Source organism: Globicephala melas, chromosome 20 (genome assembly GCF_963455315.2).
Source record: "Globicephala melas chromosome 20, mGloMel1.2, whole genome shotgun sequence".
Lineage (NCBI taxonomy): Eukaryota > Metazoa > Chordata > Mammalia > Artiodactyla > Delphinidae > Globicephala > Globicephala melas.
In genome coordinates, this window is record NC_083333.1 from 51209814 (window position 1) to 51225796 (window position 15983).

The 15983-nt window shown below is 53.0% G+C and overlaps 1 protein-coding gene across 1 annotated transcript; it reads right to left on the bottom strand.

The window, feature by feature from the left end:
* Positions 1 to 461: 461 nt before the first annotated feature.
* Positions 462 to 14393, bottom strand: EPX (eosinophil peroxidase). Its single transcript, XM_030881678.2, has 12 exons — positions 14318 to 14393; positions 14117 to 14210; positions 13684 to 13859; positions 13422 to 13539; positions 13202 to 13331; positions 12134 to 12340; positions 6685 to 7003; positions 5034 to 5194; positions 4423 to 4678; positions 3836 to 4006; positions 1230 to 1467; positions 462 to 663 (listed from the first exon to the last, which is right to left on the bottom strand). Exons 1-12 carry the CDS (start codon positions 14391 to 14393, stop codon positions 462 to 464), a joined length of 2148 nt encoding a protein of 715 aa, XP_030737538.2.
* Between the last annotated feature and the right edge of the window lie 1590 nt (positions 14394 to 15983).

A 15983-nucleotide genomic window follows, 5' to 3' on the forward strand; every position in this document is an offset into this window, starting at 1 on the left:
TCACTCCCAGCCAGAGAACCAGCTCTGAGCTATAGCCAGCAAAAGCATCAGCAGGAAGCGGTTGCTCCAGGGGAGGAGGTAGCCTTGTGGTCTCCCCCAGGTTTCCTTGTCTCCAAGGTGGGAGGCTTGGGATGGACTCCTGTGGAAGCAGCACAAGTGGCCAAGTGAGGAGCTTGCTGGATGTCCAGAGATTGAGCTGTTCTTAGGGTGTTGATGACCAAGCTGAGGCTACTTGGATACTTCCTAATTGCCCCGCAAAGTCCTGGGCCCTGGGGTTAACTATCAACCCAGAGGCTAGCACACTGGGAAGCCACTGTGCAAGCGTGATCTGTTGCTAGAGACAAGTTCTGTTGTTTCTGCTTAGGGGCCTGAGAGGACTCAGCTGTCCTGTCCAGGGAAGGATGTGAGGGCCTGACCCAGCCCAGGGCTGTTGGAGGAGGTCCCCCTTACCTGCAGAAGCCTCATCTGCATCTCCAGGCTGACAGGTTCAGGCTGGGGATGCGGGTGCAGGGCACAAAGCCCCGGGGGTCGGTGTTGGCCCTGAAGATGTCCCTCGGAACGGTGGTGATACCAGTGTTGTCACACACAATTCGAGACAAGGAAATGTGGCTCAGGGCCCTGCGCTGTCTCTTGGTGAAAACACCCCGTTTCTGCCACCAGAACCTACCAAGACAGCGGAGAGATGTGGGTGAAGTTTGGCAGGGATGAACAGGAATGAGCACCTGCTGTGTGTGAGGTACTTCACATACATTATTTCATTCAGTTCTCCAAAATCCCTGCAAAATAGGTATGATCCCCATTTTATAAAGGAAGAAACAAGTTCAGCAGTCTAGTAAATTGCCCAGTATTAATTGCACAGTAATTTAAGTAGCCAGGACTGGATTTGAACCCAGGTAAATGCCAAATCCAAATAAGAAGTCAAGTCTTAAACCACAAGCTTATTGGAGGGAAACCATATTTAGCTTTTGTGCCCATGTTTTCTGGGATCCTTAAGCCTGGAACAGTGAGGCTGAGAAGTCTCTCTCCTGAGTTAAAGGTGCCTCCAACTCAGGCAAGTGCTCTCTCTGCCTCTTACCAAGCTCTCCAGGGAGGAGCTCCTGGTCTCAGATCCTGTGTACTTGGAAGAGATGAAGCTAAAAAGAGTACTTTCTCTCATTGCTGAGTCTTGAAATTCTAGTGCTTTTCTGCCCTGCCTCTGGGGCTGGTCCCTTTAGGGTAGGGGCACTTACCTGTCTCCACTTCGGGCTCTTCTGAACTGGTTCTCAAAAAGACAAGCCAGGAGAGGCCCCACTCGGGCCCCTGGCAAAAGAGGCTCTGCGATGGCCCCAATCCAGATGTCAATGTTGTCAGGTGTTCCATAGAGATCCAGGAACTTCCTTGCCAAACCCTGGTTTTTCAGAACCTGGCTGAGCTGTGCCAGATTCCGGGGCTGGGAGAGCCGGCAGAAGCGCCTCCAAGCATTGTACCCTGTAGGGAGAGGACAGGAGCAGTTCGGTCTTACCCCTGCGGATTCCCATTAGCTTCTGCTCGCCGCGATTTCTCCTGGGGGAGCTCTGTGGTCAGGCAATATTGGGCAGAAGAAAATCCCTGCTGGCAGAAGAGGCCTTGAACCTTCCAAAGACCAAACCACTGCCCTCTTAATTTGCAGTGCGAGCAGACAACCATGCTTTGCGCACACGCTGAGGAGTGTGTCCTAATGTAAGAAGCTGTCGTAACCCAACACTCACAATCGCAATGATACTATCGTGGCATTAATCAGGCACAAGTAAGACATTATCTAGAACAGGAAAGACTCTCAGATTTGTAGAATGCCCGAATGAATAAATGAGTGAATGAACCAAGAAATGAAGAACATGGATAAAATTTATCTACTCAGAAGAGGACCACATGCTATATGATTCCATTTATATGAAAGGTCTAGAATAGGCAAATATGTAGAGATAGAAGATTGGTAATGGTCAGGGGCTGGAGTGGGGGTGGGGAGTGACTATTATTACTAGGTTTCTTTTGTGAGTAATGAAAATGTTCTGATATTAGATATGATGCACAACTCTAAATATACTAAAATCATTGAATTATATGCTTTACATTGGTAAATTTCGTGATATGTTAATTATATCTCAATATAATTTAAAATTAAAAATTTGAACTAAAATTAAAATTTTTTTTTCACCTACTCAGAAACTAACAAAGACCATACTGATTTCTCAGCCATCAGGATCCCACACCATGACAAGTCACATGATATGATGGGGACCATTAAGATAGGAGGAAGATAGCTTTGCCATGACTCAAAGAAACACCAGCCCAACGTTGTCCATTGAACTACAACTCCTAAACCCCAGCCCCCAAGCTGAACAAAGGAAAACCACATAAGGTTTCACCATTACCGAGCACTGCTGTGCGGCTATCTCTCAGGATCCTCACATTTTTGTGAGGTACTTTGTAATCCCAGTGTTATCAGTGGATATTCGCTGAGCTTGAGCAACTGTGACTTTTCCAAGGTCACCCCACCATTAAGTGGAGTTCAGACCAGGCCTTCCAATTCCAAATTTGGGAAGGGATTGGAGGAGACTGCAAGAGCTGCGATCAGTACACTATTTGTGGGACAGTTTAGAGGGTACAGAAACTCACCGTGTGGCAGCTTGGGCAGCTAGCAATATCAGACCTCCAGCAGGGGGCGCCCACAACACTAGCTGTCAGGAGCACCCAAGCGTAGGGAAGGAAAGAAACTCAGGTTCTTGAGCGCCTGCTGTGTGCTAGCCAGGGGCTGTGTTAGGTGCAGTAGAAACTGCCCACCCCTTATTATTCACGGCCAAAAATTAGCAGAGGCAGATGGGGCTTCGGGTTGTGTTTAGACAGGGAAGTAGGAGATGGGGAGAGGGAGAGATGAGTGAGGCTGTGGCCAAAGCCTTCCCCTAACATCGTGGATTGAACAGGGGGATGGAAGGAGAAATTTTGAAACTGATTCGAATTTTACTACTTCCTAGTTATGTGGGCTTGGGCCAATTACTAGATGTCTCTGAGTTTATTTTCTCATTTATAAAAATGTCTGTCACAGCTGCTTTTCAAGGTCATTGGGAGGACTAAAAGAGTTAATATCCATTAAAGATCCTAGCAAAGTGCCTAATTTTTCTTATTTCCTGAGATGAAGTCTTTCTGTGGCCTCACCAAACAACCAAGGCCGTTACTTTTACTCCACCTGTTCCCTGCCTCTCAGGCTCTTTGCCCAATTAGAGCCAAGAGCCAGTTTCTATATCCCTGGAACTGCCTCCCTGGATCTTGCCAGGGTGGTGGGGCATGGAGCAGCTCTTCCCTGCATTTTTTTTTTTTGCGGTACGCGGGCCTCTCACTCCTGTGGCCTCTCCCGTTGCGGAGCACAGGCTCCGACGCACAGGCTCAGCGGCCGTGGCTCATGGGCCCAGCCGCCCCGCAGCACGTGGGATCTTCCCGGACCGGGGCACGAACCCGTGTCCCCTGCATCGGCAGGCGGACTCTCAACCACTGCGCCACCAGGGAACCCCTTCCCTGCTTTTTAAAGCCACTGTTTTTCTCTACGTGGAAAGTCCTGATCTCCTTTGTTCAGCTCCTGCGTCCAAGTCCTGGTCCTGTTGTGACCCTAAAGCTAGAGACCCTATGGAGGATGGAGAAGATGTGGCAGAACAGCAACAAGGAGGCCTCAGGGATGCTTTGTGGCATCAGCCTCAGCGCATCCTGTAGACAGTCCCAGTCAGAAAGGAGGCGCCAAGGGTCTTCTCTGAACCCTCCCCCCAACCAACCATCACCAGCAATCCTGCTCTGGGGAAGCCTGGGAAGGGGCGGGCAGCCCCCTCACCTGGGAGGCCATGGTCCCGGCTGCGTTGCATGTTGAGAGCTGCCAGGTCCAGCCCGATCCTTCTCACTTGCCGAAACAGCCGGTCTCGGAGCTCATCCACTAACATGGAATTTTGACAGTTCAGCTTGGCAGGGGTGGCCATGAGGCCTCGGAGGATGGGGTCGATGCCACCTGGTGGCGGGGAATATGAGCAACACAGATTAGACCAGCCTTTTGGAAGCCCCGAGGGTCATCACATGATGCCAAGCTAGCTCAGAGCTGGACAAGCCAGTCACTTACATTCTATAATGTTTGTATCCAGAAACGGTGGCCTGGGTGGACGTGAAGGGAGCTGGAGCCGGCAAGAAAAGCAATCACCCCCACTTCTCCGAGAAGGCAAGCTCCTTTCAGGACCACAACCACCAGTCTCCTCCTCCCCTTTTAGAAATCCTCTAATCCCGGAGGGGACGGGAGGCCCGTGACTGAGGGTCTTGGTGGCGCCTGCCTTGTTTTCACTCACTTGGGGAGATGCTTAGCAGTAGCCTGGCCTCCGACACTAAGCTGGGCCCCACCCCCTCGCCCTGTCTGCCTCTGGAAAACCTGGTCACCTTCGTGCACGATTCGCCAGCTGGCGAAGAAGGTGGAGCTGAGTGGGACCCGCGAGTCGGGTGCTGAGGCCTGGTACTGGCTGTCCAGGCGGAACATGAAGGGCTGGATCATGGTGTGGCCGAAGCGGAAGGCCAGCGTGAAGACGTTGGCCACGCGGGGGTCTACATTGCGGTCGTACCCCTGGTAGGACCCCAGGGTTTTCCTGGCCCTGGCCTTGCCCAGAACCAAGGGCAGAAAGTCCCGGTAGGTGATGATCTGGAAGAAAAGATGGAGGAGGAACGTTACCTTAGTGGCCACCCACCCCACTCCCCTGCCTTTGGACAGACCTTTTGCTTTTCGAAGCGCTGCTCAGACATATTGATTCTTTATTGGCAGTATGTCAAATGTGGCGATGTTAATCTCCCATTGTCTGATGGAGACACTGAGGCCCAGAGAGGCTGGGTGACAAGAACGGGGCCACAGAGAGAGCTTGCGGCAGTATTGGGGATACAGGTCAGATCTCAGGAACACTCTCAATCACCCAGACCTAGCTGACTTGAGGCACATCCCCCAGGATGGCTTCTCACGCCAGATTGCCTTCTAAGGGATGCTGAGACCCAGGGCCCCCTACCTGGACCATGGCCCCCACGATCTTCCGAGCCTCCTGGTACAGCTTGTCACTGGTCCACCGAGGATTCAGGTTTCTCAGCTCAGTTGCCAGCCGGTTGTGCTCTCGCATAAAGAGGGTGTGCATGGCTGCCAGTTTCGGGGTTTCAGTTGACCGGCTGTCACCTTGAAAACCCCAAGTTCAGAGTCACCATAGTCCTTCCCAGAGCAATGTCTTTCTGCTAAGGCAGACAGAGCTCTGGGGACTAGAAAGAGGTGGTGGGATTTTGTGACCTGGGCCAAATTCCTGGCCCTCACTGGACCTCCATCTCCTCAGCTGTGCTGTGAGGCTCCACTGACAAACACAATGGGCCAGGAGTGGGAGGACAGTGGAGTCTCGGGTCCCTAAGTTACGGGAATGAGTTTGCGCGAGGTGGCACAGGGCAGCTGCTGGTCTTGGGCAGGAACCCTTTTGCCTAATGATTCTGCTCTGCAGGATTACCAGATCCACAGCTGGTGGAGGGTCCTGGGTGACTCTAGGAACCTGTCCTGTGGGTTGTATCCTTCTGCACGTTCTCTCCCGGGGGCTGGACCTCTCCCCAGCTTGGGCTTGGTGTCATGCTGCTCTCCCCAGGGAGCCCCATGGAAGGAGAAAGAAGGAAGGTTGGGCAGAGCCTGTTCCCGTAGCCAGACCTTCTCCTAGAGGCCGGGAAGGAAAGTACGTTCCTGAAGGTTGGCCTTACACACAGTCATTTGCTGGCTTTGAACTAAGCCCTTGTAATGTGGTCTTATTCAATCTACTCTTAAGTAAACCTCTGGTGAAGGCGCATGCCGCTCTTGCCAGGAGCAAAGAAACATACGATCCTTAGCAAAGGGGCTGGAGCTGACTCCCTGCAAAGGAGGTGGTGGAGCAGAGTGGAAAGAGCCCAGACCTGGCCACTACACTGACTTGAGTCCTCACTGTGGACTCTGCCATCTGACACTCTGCTCTGGAGCACGTTAGTTATCTTCCCTGATGAGTGTCTCATCTGCAAAACGAGGGTGCTCATAGTGCTCTCCTTTCAGGGCTGCTGTAAGGATTAGAGACGGCACATTTAAATATAGTAAGTAACCAGAAGCGATGACCATCATTATGATAACCAGCAAGGGGGGCAGGGGCAAAGACCCCCAGGAGAGTTCAGATTATGCCTCCAGAAGAAGGGACCAGGTGACAGTGTCTAGCAAGAGCAGGGGGGAAACTGAAGATTCTAAGGGAATTTAGCCCAGAGGAGAAAAAAAAGGTAGGCGAAAGTGAAAGCTACTTTCAGGTTATTAAAGAGGCTATTACTGTGAAAGATAGAGCTTTTTCTCCGAGGTTCTAGAAGCATGATGAAGAGCAACAGATGGGCATTGGATCAAAATGGGGGGGGGGGGCTGTCTGCAGTCAGCATCGCACCAGATGAACAGCAGAGGGGGTGAGCCCCTTATCACCGAGGAGAGTCAAGTGGCGATCTCCGGCCACACACCGGGTTCACAAAGGGACTCCTTCCAACTTACTGATTCTGGGATGACTATGCACAGATCTGTGTGCCTAATATTGAGGTCTGAAGCCATGCACCCCCATCGAGTCCCACGAGGCTTTCCCAACCCGGAGCCCAGGGACTGGCTGTTTCGTCCTTCCGTCCCCCCAGTCTGACCTGCCAGGAAGCAGGGGATGTTCGCGGTGCGGTTGGTGAGCAGGCACGGGTCTTCGTGCAGGTTGTCAAAGGGCAGCAGGGCCCGGCCGTTGTCATGGAAGAGGGTGTTGACGGCCAGCAGCCCCAGCTGGTTGGTCAGGTTGCGCAGCCTCATGGCCAAGGGGTCCTCGCTGCCGTACACCATGCTGGCGTCCAGGAAGGAGGTGAGCGCGTTGATCTGGTTGCGGACTTCGTTCTTGTTTTGGGGGCACGAGGGTGCCGAGCGGAAGAAGGGGATGCAGTCACGCTGGTTCATGATGCGGGGGTCATCGGGCGGGATCTGAGGTGGAAGAGGAGCCAGTGACACTGGGGCCCCTCCTGAGCAAGCTCACTCCTCCTGGTCATCCCCCACCTGCTTCAAAACCTTGCTCAAAACTCCCTTTTTCCAGGAAGCCCTCCTTGACTCATCCAGACTCACGCTGCTCACCAGGTCATCCGAGCACCCTTAGCACGTTGTGTCATAGAGGCATGAAAGGTTAGAAATGGACGAGGCCTGGGGCTTCCCTGGTGGCGCAGTGGTTGAGAGTCCGCCTGCCGATGCAGGGGACACGGGTTCGTGCCCCGGTCCGGGAGGATCCCACATGCCGCGGAGCGGCTGGGCCCGTGAGCCATGGCCGCTGAGCCTGCGCGTCCGGAGCCTGTTCTCCACAACGGGAGAGGCCACAGCAGTGAGAGGCCCGGGTACCGCAAAAAAAAAAATAAAAAATAAAAAATGGACGAGGCCTTAGATCCTCATTTTATAGGTGGGGAAACTGAGGCTCAGAGAGGGGAAGTGACAACTCGTTAGCGGGAGAGGAGGGATTAGAACCTAGTTCTCCTGACATGAGGCTTGTGCTCCTTTCATTCCATTCAATTCAACAGACATTTCCTAAGCCCCTTTCTGTGCCGGGTGCCTCGGAGACGGTGAAGGTCGAGGAAACCCAGGACAGGTTGCAGGAAGCTGGCAATTCCGTGAAAACAGACCTGCACATCGAGTAATGTAACTCTAAATTGAGGTGGCATTTGCTATGCTTGGCTTAAAAGTCAAGAGCTAGGGAGACCTTCAAGATGGTGGAGGAGTAAGACATGGAGATCACCTTCCCACAAATACATCAGAAATACATCTACGCGTGGAACAACTCCTATAGAACACCTACTGAACGCTAGCAGAAGACCTCAGACCTCCCAAAAGGCAAGAAACTCCCCACGTACCTGGGTAGGGCAAAAGAAAAAAGAAAAAACAGACAAAAGAATAGGGATGGGGCCCGCACCAGTGGGAGGGAGCCGTGAAGGAGGAAAGGTTTCCACACACTAGGAAGCCCCTTTGAGGGCGGAGACTGCGGGTGGCGGAGGGGGGAAGCTTCGGAGCCACGGAGGAGAGCGCAGCAACAGGGGTGCGGGGGGCAAAGCGGAGAGATTCCCGCACAGAGGATCAGTGCCGACCAGCACTCACCAGCCCGAGAGACTTGTCGGTTCACCCGCCGGGGCGGGCGGGGCTGGGAGCTGAGGCTCGGCTTCGGTCGGAGCGCCGGGAGAGGACTGGGGTTGGCGGCGAGAACACAGCCTGCAGGGGGCTAGTGCACCACGGCTAGCCGGGAGGGAGTCCAGGAAAAAGTCTGGACCTGCCGAAGAGGCAAGAGACTGTTTCTTGCCTCGGTTTCCTGGTGCGCGAGGAGAGGGGATTAAGAGCGCTGCTTAAAGGAGCTCCAGAGACGGGCGCGAGCCGTGGCTATCAGCGAGGACCTCAGAAACGGGTATGAGACGCTAAGGCTGCTGCTGCCGCCACCAAGCAGCCTGTGTGCAGCACAGGTCACTATCCACACCTACTCTCCTGGGAGCCTGTGCAGCCCGCCACTGCCAGGGTCCCGGGATCCAGGGACAACTTCCCCGGGAGAACGGGCAGCGCGCCTCAGGCTGGTGCAACGTCACACTGGCCTCTGCCGCCGCAGGCTCGCCCCGCACTTCGTGCCCCTCCCTCCCCCTGTCCTGAGTGAGCCAGAGCCCCCGAATCAGCGGCTCCTTTAACCCCGTCCTGTCTGAGCGGGAACAGATGCCCTCAGGCGACGTACACGCAGAGGTGGGGCCAAATCCAAACCTGAACCTCGGGAGCTGTTCGACCAAAGAAGAGAAAGGGAAATTTCTCCCAGCAGCCTCGGGAGCAGCGGATTAAATCTCCACAATCAACTTGATGTACCCTGCATCTGTGGAATACCTGAATAGACAACGAATTATCCCAAATTGAGGAGGTGGGCTTTGGGAGCAACTGTAGACTTGGGGTTTGCTATTTGCATCTAATTTATTTCTGGTTTTATGTTTATCTTACTTTAGTATTTAGAGTTTATTATCATTGGTAGATTTGTTTATTGATTTAGTTGCTCTCTTCCATTTTTTTATATATATTTTTTTCCTTTTTCTCTATTTGTGAGTGTGTATGTGCATGCTTCTTTGTGTGAGTTTGTCTGTATAGCTTTGCTTTTACCATTTGTCCTAGGGTTCTGTTTTTGTTGTTGCTGTTGTTGTTTTGTGGTACGCGGGCCTCTCACTGCTGTGGCCTCTCCCATTGCGGAGCACAGGCTCCGGATGCGCAGGCTCAGTGGCCATGGCTCACGGGCCCAGCCGCTCCACGACATGTGGGATCTTCGCGGACCGGGGCACGAACCCACGTCCCCTGCATCGGCAGGCGGACTCTCAACCACTGCAGCACCAGGGAAGCCCTGTTGTTGTTTTTACTATAGTTTTAAGTGCTTGTTATCATTGGTGGATTTGTTTTTTTGGTTTGTTGTTCTCTTATTTCTTTCTTTTTTTCTATTGCTTAAGAATCTTTTTAATTTTTAATAAATTTTTTATTTTAATAACTTTATTTTCTTTCTCTCTCTTTCTTTCTTTCTTTTTCTCTCTTTCTTTTTTTCTCCCTTTAGCTCTGAGCCGTGTGGCTGACAGGGTCTTGGTGCTCTGGCCGGGTGTCAGGCCTGTGTCTCTGAGCTGGGAGAGCCGAGTTCAGGACACTGGTCCACCAGAGACCTCCCAGCTCCATGTAATATCAAATGGCGAAACCTCTCCCAGAGATCTCATCTCAACGCTAAGACCCAGCTCCACTCAACGACAGGCAAGCTACAGTGCTGGACACCCCATGCCAAACAACTAGCAAGACAGGAACACAACCCCACCCATTAGCAGAGAGGCTGCCTAAAATCTTAATAAGGTCACAGACACTCCAAAACACACCACTGGATGTGGTCCTGCCCACCAGAAAGACAAGATCCAGCCTCATCTACCAGAACACAGGCACTAGTCCCCTCCACCAGGAAGCCTACACAACCCACTGAACCAACCTTAGCCACTGGGGACAGACATAAACAACGGGAACTACGAACCCACAGCCTGCAAAAAGAAGGCCCCAAACACTGTAAGTTAAGCAAAATGAGAAGACAGAAAAACACACAGCACATGAAGGAGCAAGGTAAAACCCACCAGACCTAACAAATGAAGAGGAAATAGGCAGTCTACCTGAAAAAGAATCCAGAGTAATGATAGTAAAGATGATGCAAAATCTTGGAAATAGAGTGGAGAAAATACAAGAAACGTTTAACAAGGACCTAGAAGAACTAAAGCGCAACCAAACAATGATGAACAACACGATAAATGAAATTAAAAATTCTCTAGAAGGGATCAATAGCAGAATAACTGAGGGAGAAGAACGGATAAGTGACCTGGAAGATAAGACAGTGGAAATAACTACCACAGAGCAGAATAAAGAAAAAAGAATGAAAAGAACTGAGGACAATCTCAGAGACCTCTGGGACAACATTAAACACGCCAACATTCGAATTATGGGGGTCCCAGAAGAAGAAGAGGGAAAAAAAGGGACTGAGAAAGTATTTGAAGAGATTATAGTTGAAAACTTCCCTAATATGGGTAAGGAAATAGTAAAAATGGCCATCATCAAAAAAAATCTACAAACAATAAATGCTGGAGAGGGTGTGGAGAAAAGGGAGCCCTCTTGCACTGTTGGTGGGAATGTAAATTGATACAGCCACTATGGAGAACGGTATGGAGGTTCCTTAAAAACTAAAAACAGTACTACCATATAACCCAACAATCCCACTACGGGGCATATACCCTGAGAAGACCATAATTCAAAAGGAGTCATGTACCACAATGTTCATTGCAGCTCTATTTACAATAGCCTGGACATGGAAGCAACCTAAGTGTCCATCAACAGATGAATGGATAAAGAAGATGTGACACATATATACAATGGAATATTACTCAGCCATAAAAAGAAACGAAATTGAGTTATTTGTAGTGAGGTGGATGGACCTAGAGTCTGTCATACAGAGTGAAGTAAGTCAGAAAGAGAAAAACAAATACCGTGTGCTAACACATATATATGGAATCTAAAAAAAAAAAAAAAAAAGGCTCTGAGGAACCTAACAGCAGGGCAGGAATAAAGAAGCAGATGTAGAGAATGAACTTGAGGACACAGGGAGGGGGAAGGATAAGCTGGGATGAAGTGACAGAGTGGCATGGACATATATACACTACCAAATGTAAAATAGATAGCTAGTAGGAAGCAGCTGCATAGCACAGGGAGATCAGCTCAGTGCTTTGTGACTGCCTAGAGGGGTGGGCTAGGGAGGGTGGGAGGGAGACGCAAGAGGGAGGAGATATGGGGATATATGTATACGTATAGCTGATTCACTTTGTTATACAGCAGAAGCTAACACACCATTGTAAAGCAATTATACGCCAATAAAGATGTTAAAAATTAAATAAATAAAAAAAAGTCAAGAGCTAAAGGTATAATAGGAAGATGAGGGACAGTTCCCCAGAGGAGCTTGAGGAAGGAGCCAGCCAGGGGCCCTCACATGTCATGTCGCGAGAACATTGCCCTACCCAGTAGGGGCGAGTGAATGTGTGTGTGTGTGTGTGTGTGTGTGTGTGCGCGCGCGCACACAGAGGGTCCCCTCTGTCCCCAGAAGAGGCTGTGCTCCCTGGAGCCCGTCTTTTCTTCCCTAGTGTCCCTCACCATCCTTGCCTCTCAGCTGAAGGATAGCACCGTGCTCACAGCCCGATCCCAGGAAATGGTGAGAACTGCAGGGCCCTCAGACCACCCCAGGAGGGAGAGAAGGGCAAGAGCTAAGAGACCCTAACGGCTTCCCCTGTTGGAAAGGGACCCAGGGGTCAAGGCTAGTCTCAACTTCTTCCCCTTCTGTGAGGCCAGCACCGGGACTTCGTGGCAGGTTGCCGCCCGCCCCCGCCCCAAACACACACAGAACCAGGCGTCTGTGCCGGACTGTGCATCTCTGTCTGATACTCCAGAGTCACAGGCAGCTCCTTAAGGCAGGTGCACTAGGTACCAGATGCCCAGCCCCAGCTCTCTGCCAGAGGTGGAGGCCACACCAGGAGCCTGGGAGTCAGGGTTGAGTACCTTGATGGGGAAGCAGGGGGGCAGCTGGTCACAGGTCCTCTCACAGTCGACGCCCACAGTGAAGGCCACTCTGGCTGGGGACTCAGGGACGAAGTCCAAGTCGTGGTCAATGAACTGGCCCCACTGCATGAACATGAGGGACCGGCCCCGGTCGGTGGTTAGCCTCTCGCTGGGGAAGCGCACGATCTGGTTGGAGACGGCTCGGACCTGGTGGGGAGATAGATCAGCGTGGGGCGCTGACTCTGCAGGGTGTCAGAGCCAACCCAGGACTCAGGGGGTGGCAGGTTGCCCCTGCTGGAGTTAACACAGTCCCTCCTCCTCCCCTGCCCTCCCCTCCCCTCTCCTGCTTTGTCCCACTTCCTATGTGGCTGTCATTCCTACAAGGATGCTCTCCAGCCCAGCTCCTGAGGACTCCAGGAGTAATTCCAGGAAGGGGACGGGCCAGGTTGGCTGGCTCAGACCCCACCAGCTTCTCCAGAGAGATAAATAGATGAAACTGATAGATCAATTTATAGACTAATGGATAATTAGATGGTAGAACTGATTGACAGATGCAAGGATTGGTTGCTAGGCGATGGATAATAAATAGAGAATTGGATAGATGGAAAGATCAACGGAAGAAAAATTGATAAATAGATGTTGATAGACGGGTAGATGACAGATTGTTATTTTGGCATATGAATAGAAGATTGATAAATTGTTAAATGTGAAATAGTTTAGGTCAATAGATAGAACTACATTAAGATGTATTGCTTCTTATATTTAGCAAGGTACTTTGACATGAATTCTTTCAGAAAAAAACAATATTGTAATGGCTAGCATTAATATATCACATCCTACACGGATGTTTATATCAAGGACTTTATTTAATAGTCACAACAGCAATATTAAGTGGGTTTTACGGCCATTTTACAGCTGAGGAAACCGATTCAGCTGGAGTCCTTGCCCAGAGTCATCAGCCAGCCTGTGGGACAGCCTCGTTCGAGCCCTGTCCGACTCCGGGCTGTGCTTTTACTCCCCACGTTTAGAAGAGATGGAACGTCCTCCAGCCCCTCAGCCCTGACTCACAAGGGGGAGGAGGCAGCCATTGCGCTTCTTGTCGGGGGTCCAGCCGAAGGGGAGCGACAGCCCGTCCTCATACTCGGCTGGCAGCCAGCGCGCCAGGGGCTGGTTGGAGGCCCCCAGCTGTGGTCTCCTCCTGCAGTGGTGGGTGGGCTGGGGTTAGCAGGGTTGGGGAGGAGAGGAGGGAACTGGGCCCCACCGGGTTAGGTGCTGCCCCAGCACCCACTTGTTGTTGCATCTCCCAGTGATGGTTCGGTACTTGTTACTGCACTTCTCGGCTTCGTCCCGGGGTGCACAGCCACTGGCCTGGGACAGCAGCCACATCTGGGATTTCGTTAGCACATCTGCGGGCGGGACAGTGGGCAGGGTTCTAGCTTCTCCTAGAGCTGGTCTGTTCTGTACCTCCCATCCCCTTCCCCTCTCCCCTCCCAACACCCCGAGGCGTGCACCCTGCAACCCCCTCCTGGCTTCCTTCCACTCCGCAGTACCAGTGACATTGAAGGATCCGGGCCCCTGGAGTTGTAACTTCTCTTCCAGCAGTCCCAAGGCCACATGCATATAATCGGCAGCCTGAACGACTCTCCTGGTGGCCGCTGCTTGCTGTTTGAAGTAGGACAGGAGGTCCATGGGGCTGGCCAAGCCGCTGTGAAGCCGCTGCTTGATGCTGCTCAGAAGAGGAGAAGGGAGGGCTGGAGAGAGGAAGCAGACGCACCCAGCAGAGCCCTAGCCTGGGCGGTGGACAGTCAGCACGGTGTAAGCAGACAGAAGGATGGATAGAAGGGAGACTCTCTACCGACATGGCACTGTCCCAAGGGGCCCAGGGGCAGGTGATGGGTGAGATGACCTTGGCTGGAGTCCATCCATCCCCCATCGTCAACCCTTCCAGGCCCATGCAGTCCCCAGACCCAGGCCCGGGCCCACCTCCTCTCAGTCTGATTGTAGGCAGTATCCACTAGCAACTTGGCCTCTGTTATGCAGCTCTGGAGGACTGAGGTCTCCACTACCCTAGGGGAGGCTGTTCAGAGGGAAGGAGGCTTAGGGTCCAGGGCAGCCACAGGTCCCTCAGACCCAAGTGCTTCCCCTTCCATTGCCCTCCTCCCTGGCTGTCCAAGGGGCTATTACCTGGGGTGGTGCCCTCAGAGAGCCGGGCCAGGGTTAGGGTGTCTAGGAGCCCAACCAGGGCCAGGAGCAACTTCATCTCTGCAGCGAGACCCCAGCCACAGGGGGGTAAGCGAGCACACCTCTCAACTCCTCCTGCTCTTCTGTGGAAGTAGCTGGGAAGGGACTTTTATAGCCTGTCCCGGGGGAGGGAGGGGAGCTCTGGGCCTCAGAAGCCCAGCCTCTTGAGGTGGAGCTCTGGGACTTCCCTCTCGTTTGGGGGGCATTTGTGACACTGAAACACCCCACTTTACCCCTCACCAACATGGAGATGTTCTTTCATCTGCTCACTCCATCCCCCGCCTCTTTGTTATCGAGTTCACTGATATATTTCTCCCAGGGCCCAGAGCAGTGCCTAGAACACAGCCGTCGCTCAGTGAATATTTGCTGGGTGTGCCTCAGAAGAGCGCTGCGCCTGGTCCTGCCCCTAACTATGTGTATTGTCTCGGGCAAGTCACTTCCCCTCTCTGAGCCTCAGTCTCCACATTCCTAAAATGGGACTTGGGCTAAATAATAGGAAAGGCCCCTCTCCTCCTCCAACAGGGCAGAAGCCGGGTCTGTCTTACTGTCCTATCTCCCCAGCCCCCAGCACAAGGCCTAGTATTCGGTAGGTGCTCAGTAAGTTGATTAAGGGGATGAATGATGTGGGGTCAATGATTCGGTCCCTCCCCCTTGCTCCAGCTCTCTCCAAGATGCAGGGGAAGGTGAGGTGATGGCGGAAGCAGGGCCTAGCAGTGAAAATTAAGGTGCTGCCTCATGCACCACCTGGGGGACACAGTGCGAAGTCACCGGGAAGCACCCCGCGGAGTGATGGCAGCAGGCTTCCGTGCAAGCTGAGGACCTGCCTGGGGCTTAGCGCTTCTCTGCGCGCTTCTTCAGTGCGCGTCAGTAGCAGGTTTGCACCACCTGCTCGGTGTAAATTCTGACTTTCTATGGGCTTGGTCAGCAGTGGCTTCCTTAGGGGAGGCGGTGGGCTCCGACCCACCTGGGTTTGGACCCCGCTCGGCCTGCACCACCTTGGCTGGGCCTCCATTTCTGCATCTGAAGGGTAGAACGCCCCCAGTCGGCACTCCCTCCAGGGCCCAGGCCTTCACACCCCTTGGCCTTCACACCCCTTGGCCTTTCCTCCTGGTTTCTGCCACTGGATGAGCCAAGCTCATCCTTTGCTCCGACCCCATCCTAGTCTGCCTGGACAGCGCTCAGCCCCAGAGTCACCCTCGCTGCACCCTGCAGCCTGCCTGCGCTCGCCCCTTCTTCGGGTTGACGTGTCCATCCCTTCCTCGGAGCAGTCGCTGTGCCTGCTGGGTGTCCCCGCCTCCTGCCCTCCGAGCCCCGCCCCGCCTAACGCAGCCGCCGGGCCCTCCGCAGCCTCTTCCCACAGCAACAGCACCGGCCCGCCGGTTGCTCTCGAAACAGCCCCTTCAGCAACCCCTTTCACAAACCCCAGTTGAGGGCCTGGGCCAGCTGATCTTATCTCCTTGTCTTCAGCGGGGGCCCCTCTCCTGCACAGGGTCAGGACGGACCGTCACCGTGCAGTTGCAGCACGCCCACCGAGTTCCTTGCTGCTGACCCGCCATGTGACCGGGGTAGACCGCACCGCTCCCCGGACCTCAGCTTCCAGGCCTGTGAG

What these genes read in the sequence shown, in the direction of transcription:
- EPX (XM_030881678.2), bottom strand. Translation starts at nt 14,393, where the DNA reads ATGAAGTTGCTCCTGGCCCTGGTTGGGCTCCTAGACACCCTAACCCTG. An exon ending in ACTGGGAGATGCAACAACAA is followed by an intron (nt 13,332 to 13,421) that starts GTGGGTGCTGGG and finishes CCACCACTGCAG; the next exon opens with GAGGAGACCACAGCTGGGGG. An exon ending in CCCCCTGCTTCCCCATCAAG is followed by an intron (nt 7,004 to 12,133) that starts GTACTCAACCCT and finishes CTTCCACCTCAG; the next exon opens with ATCCCGCCCGATGACCCCCG.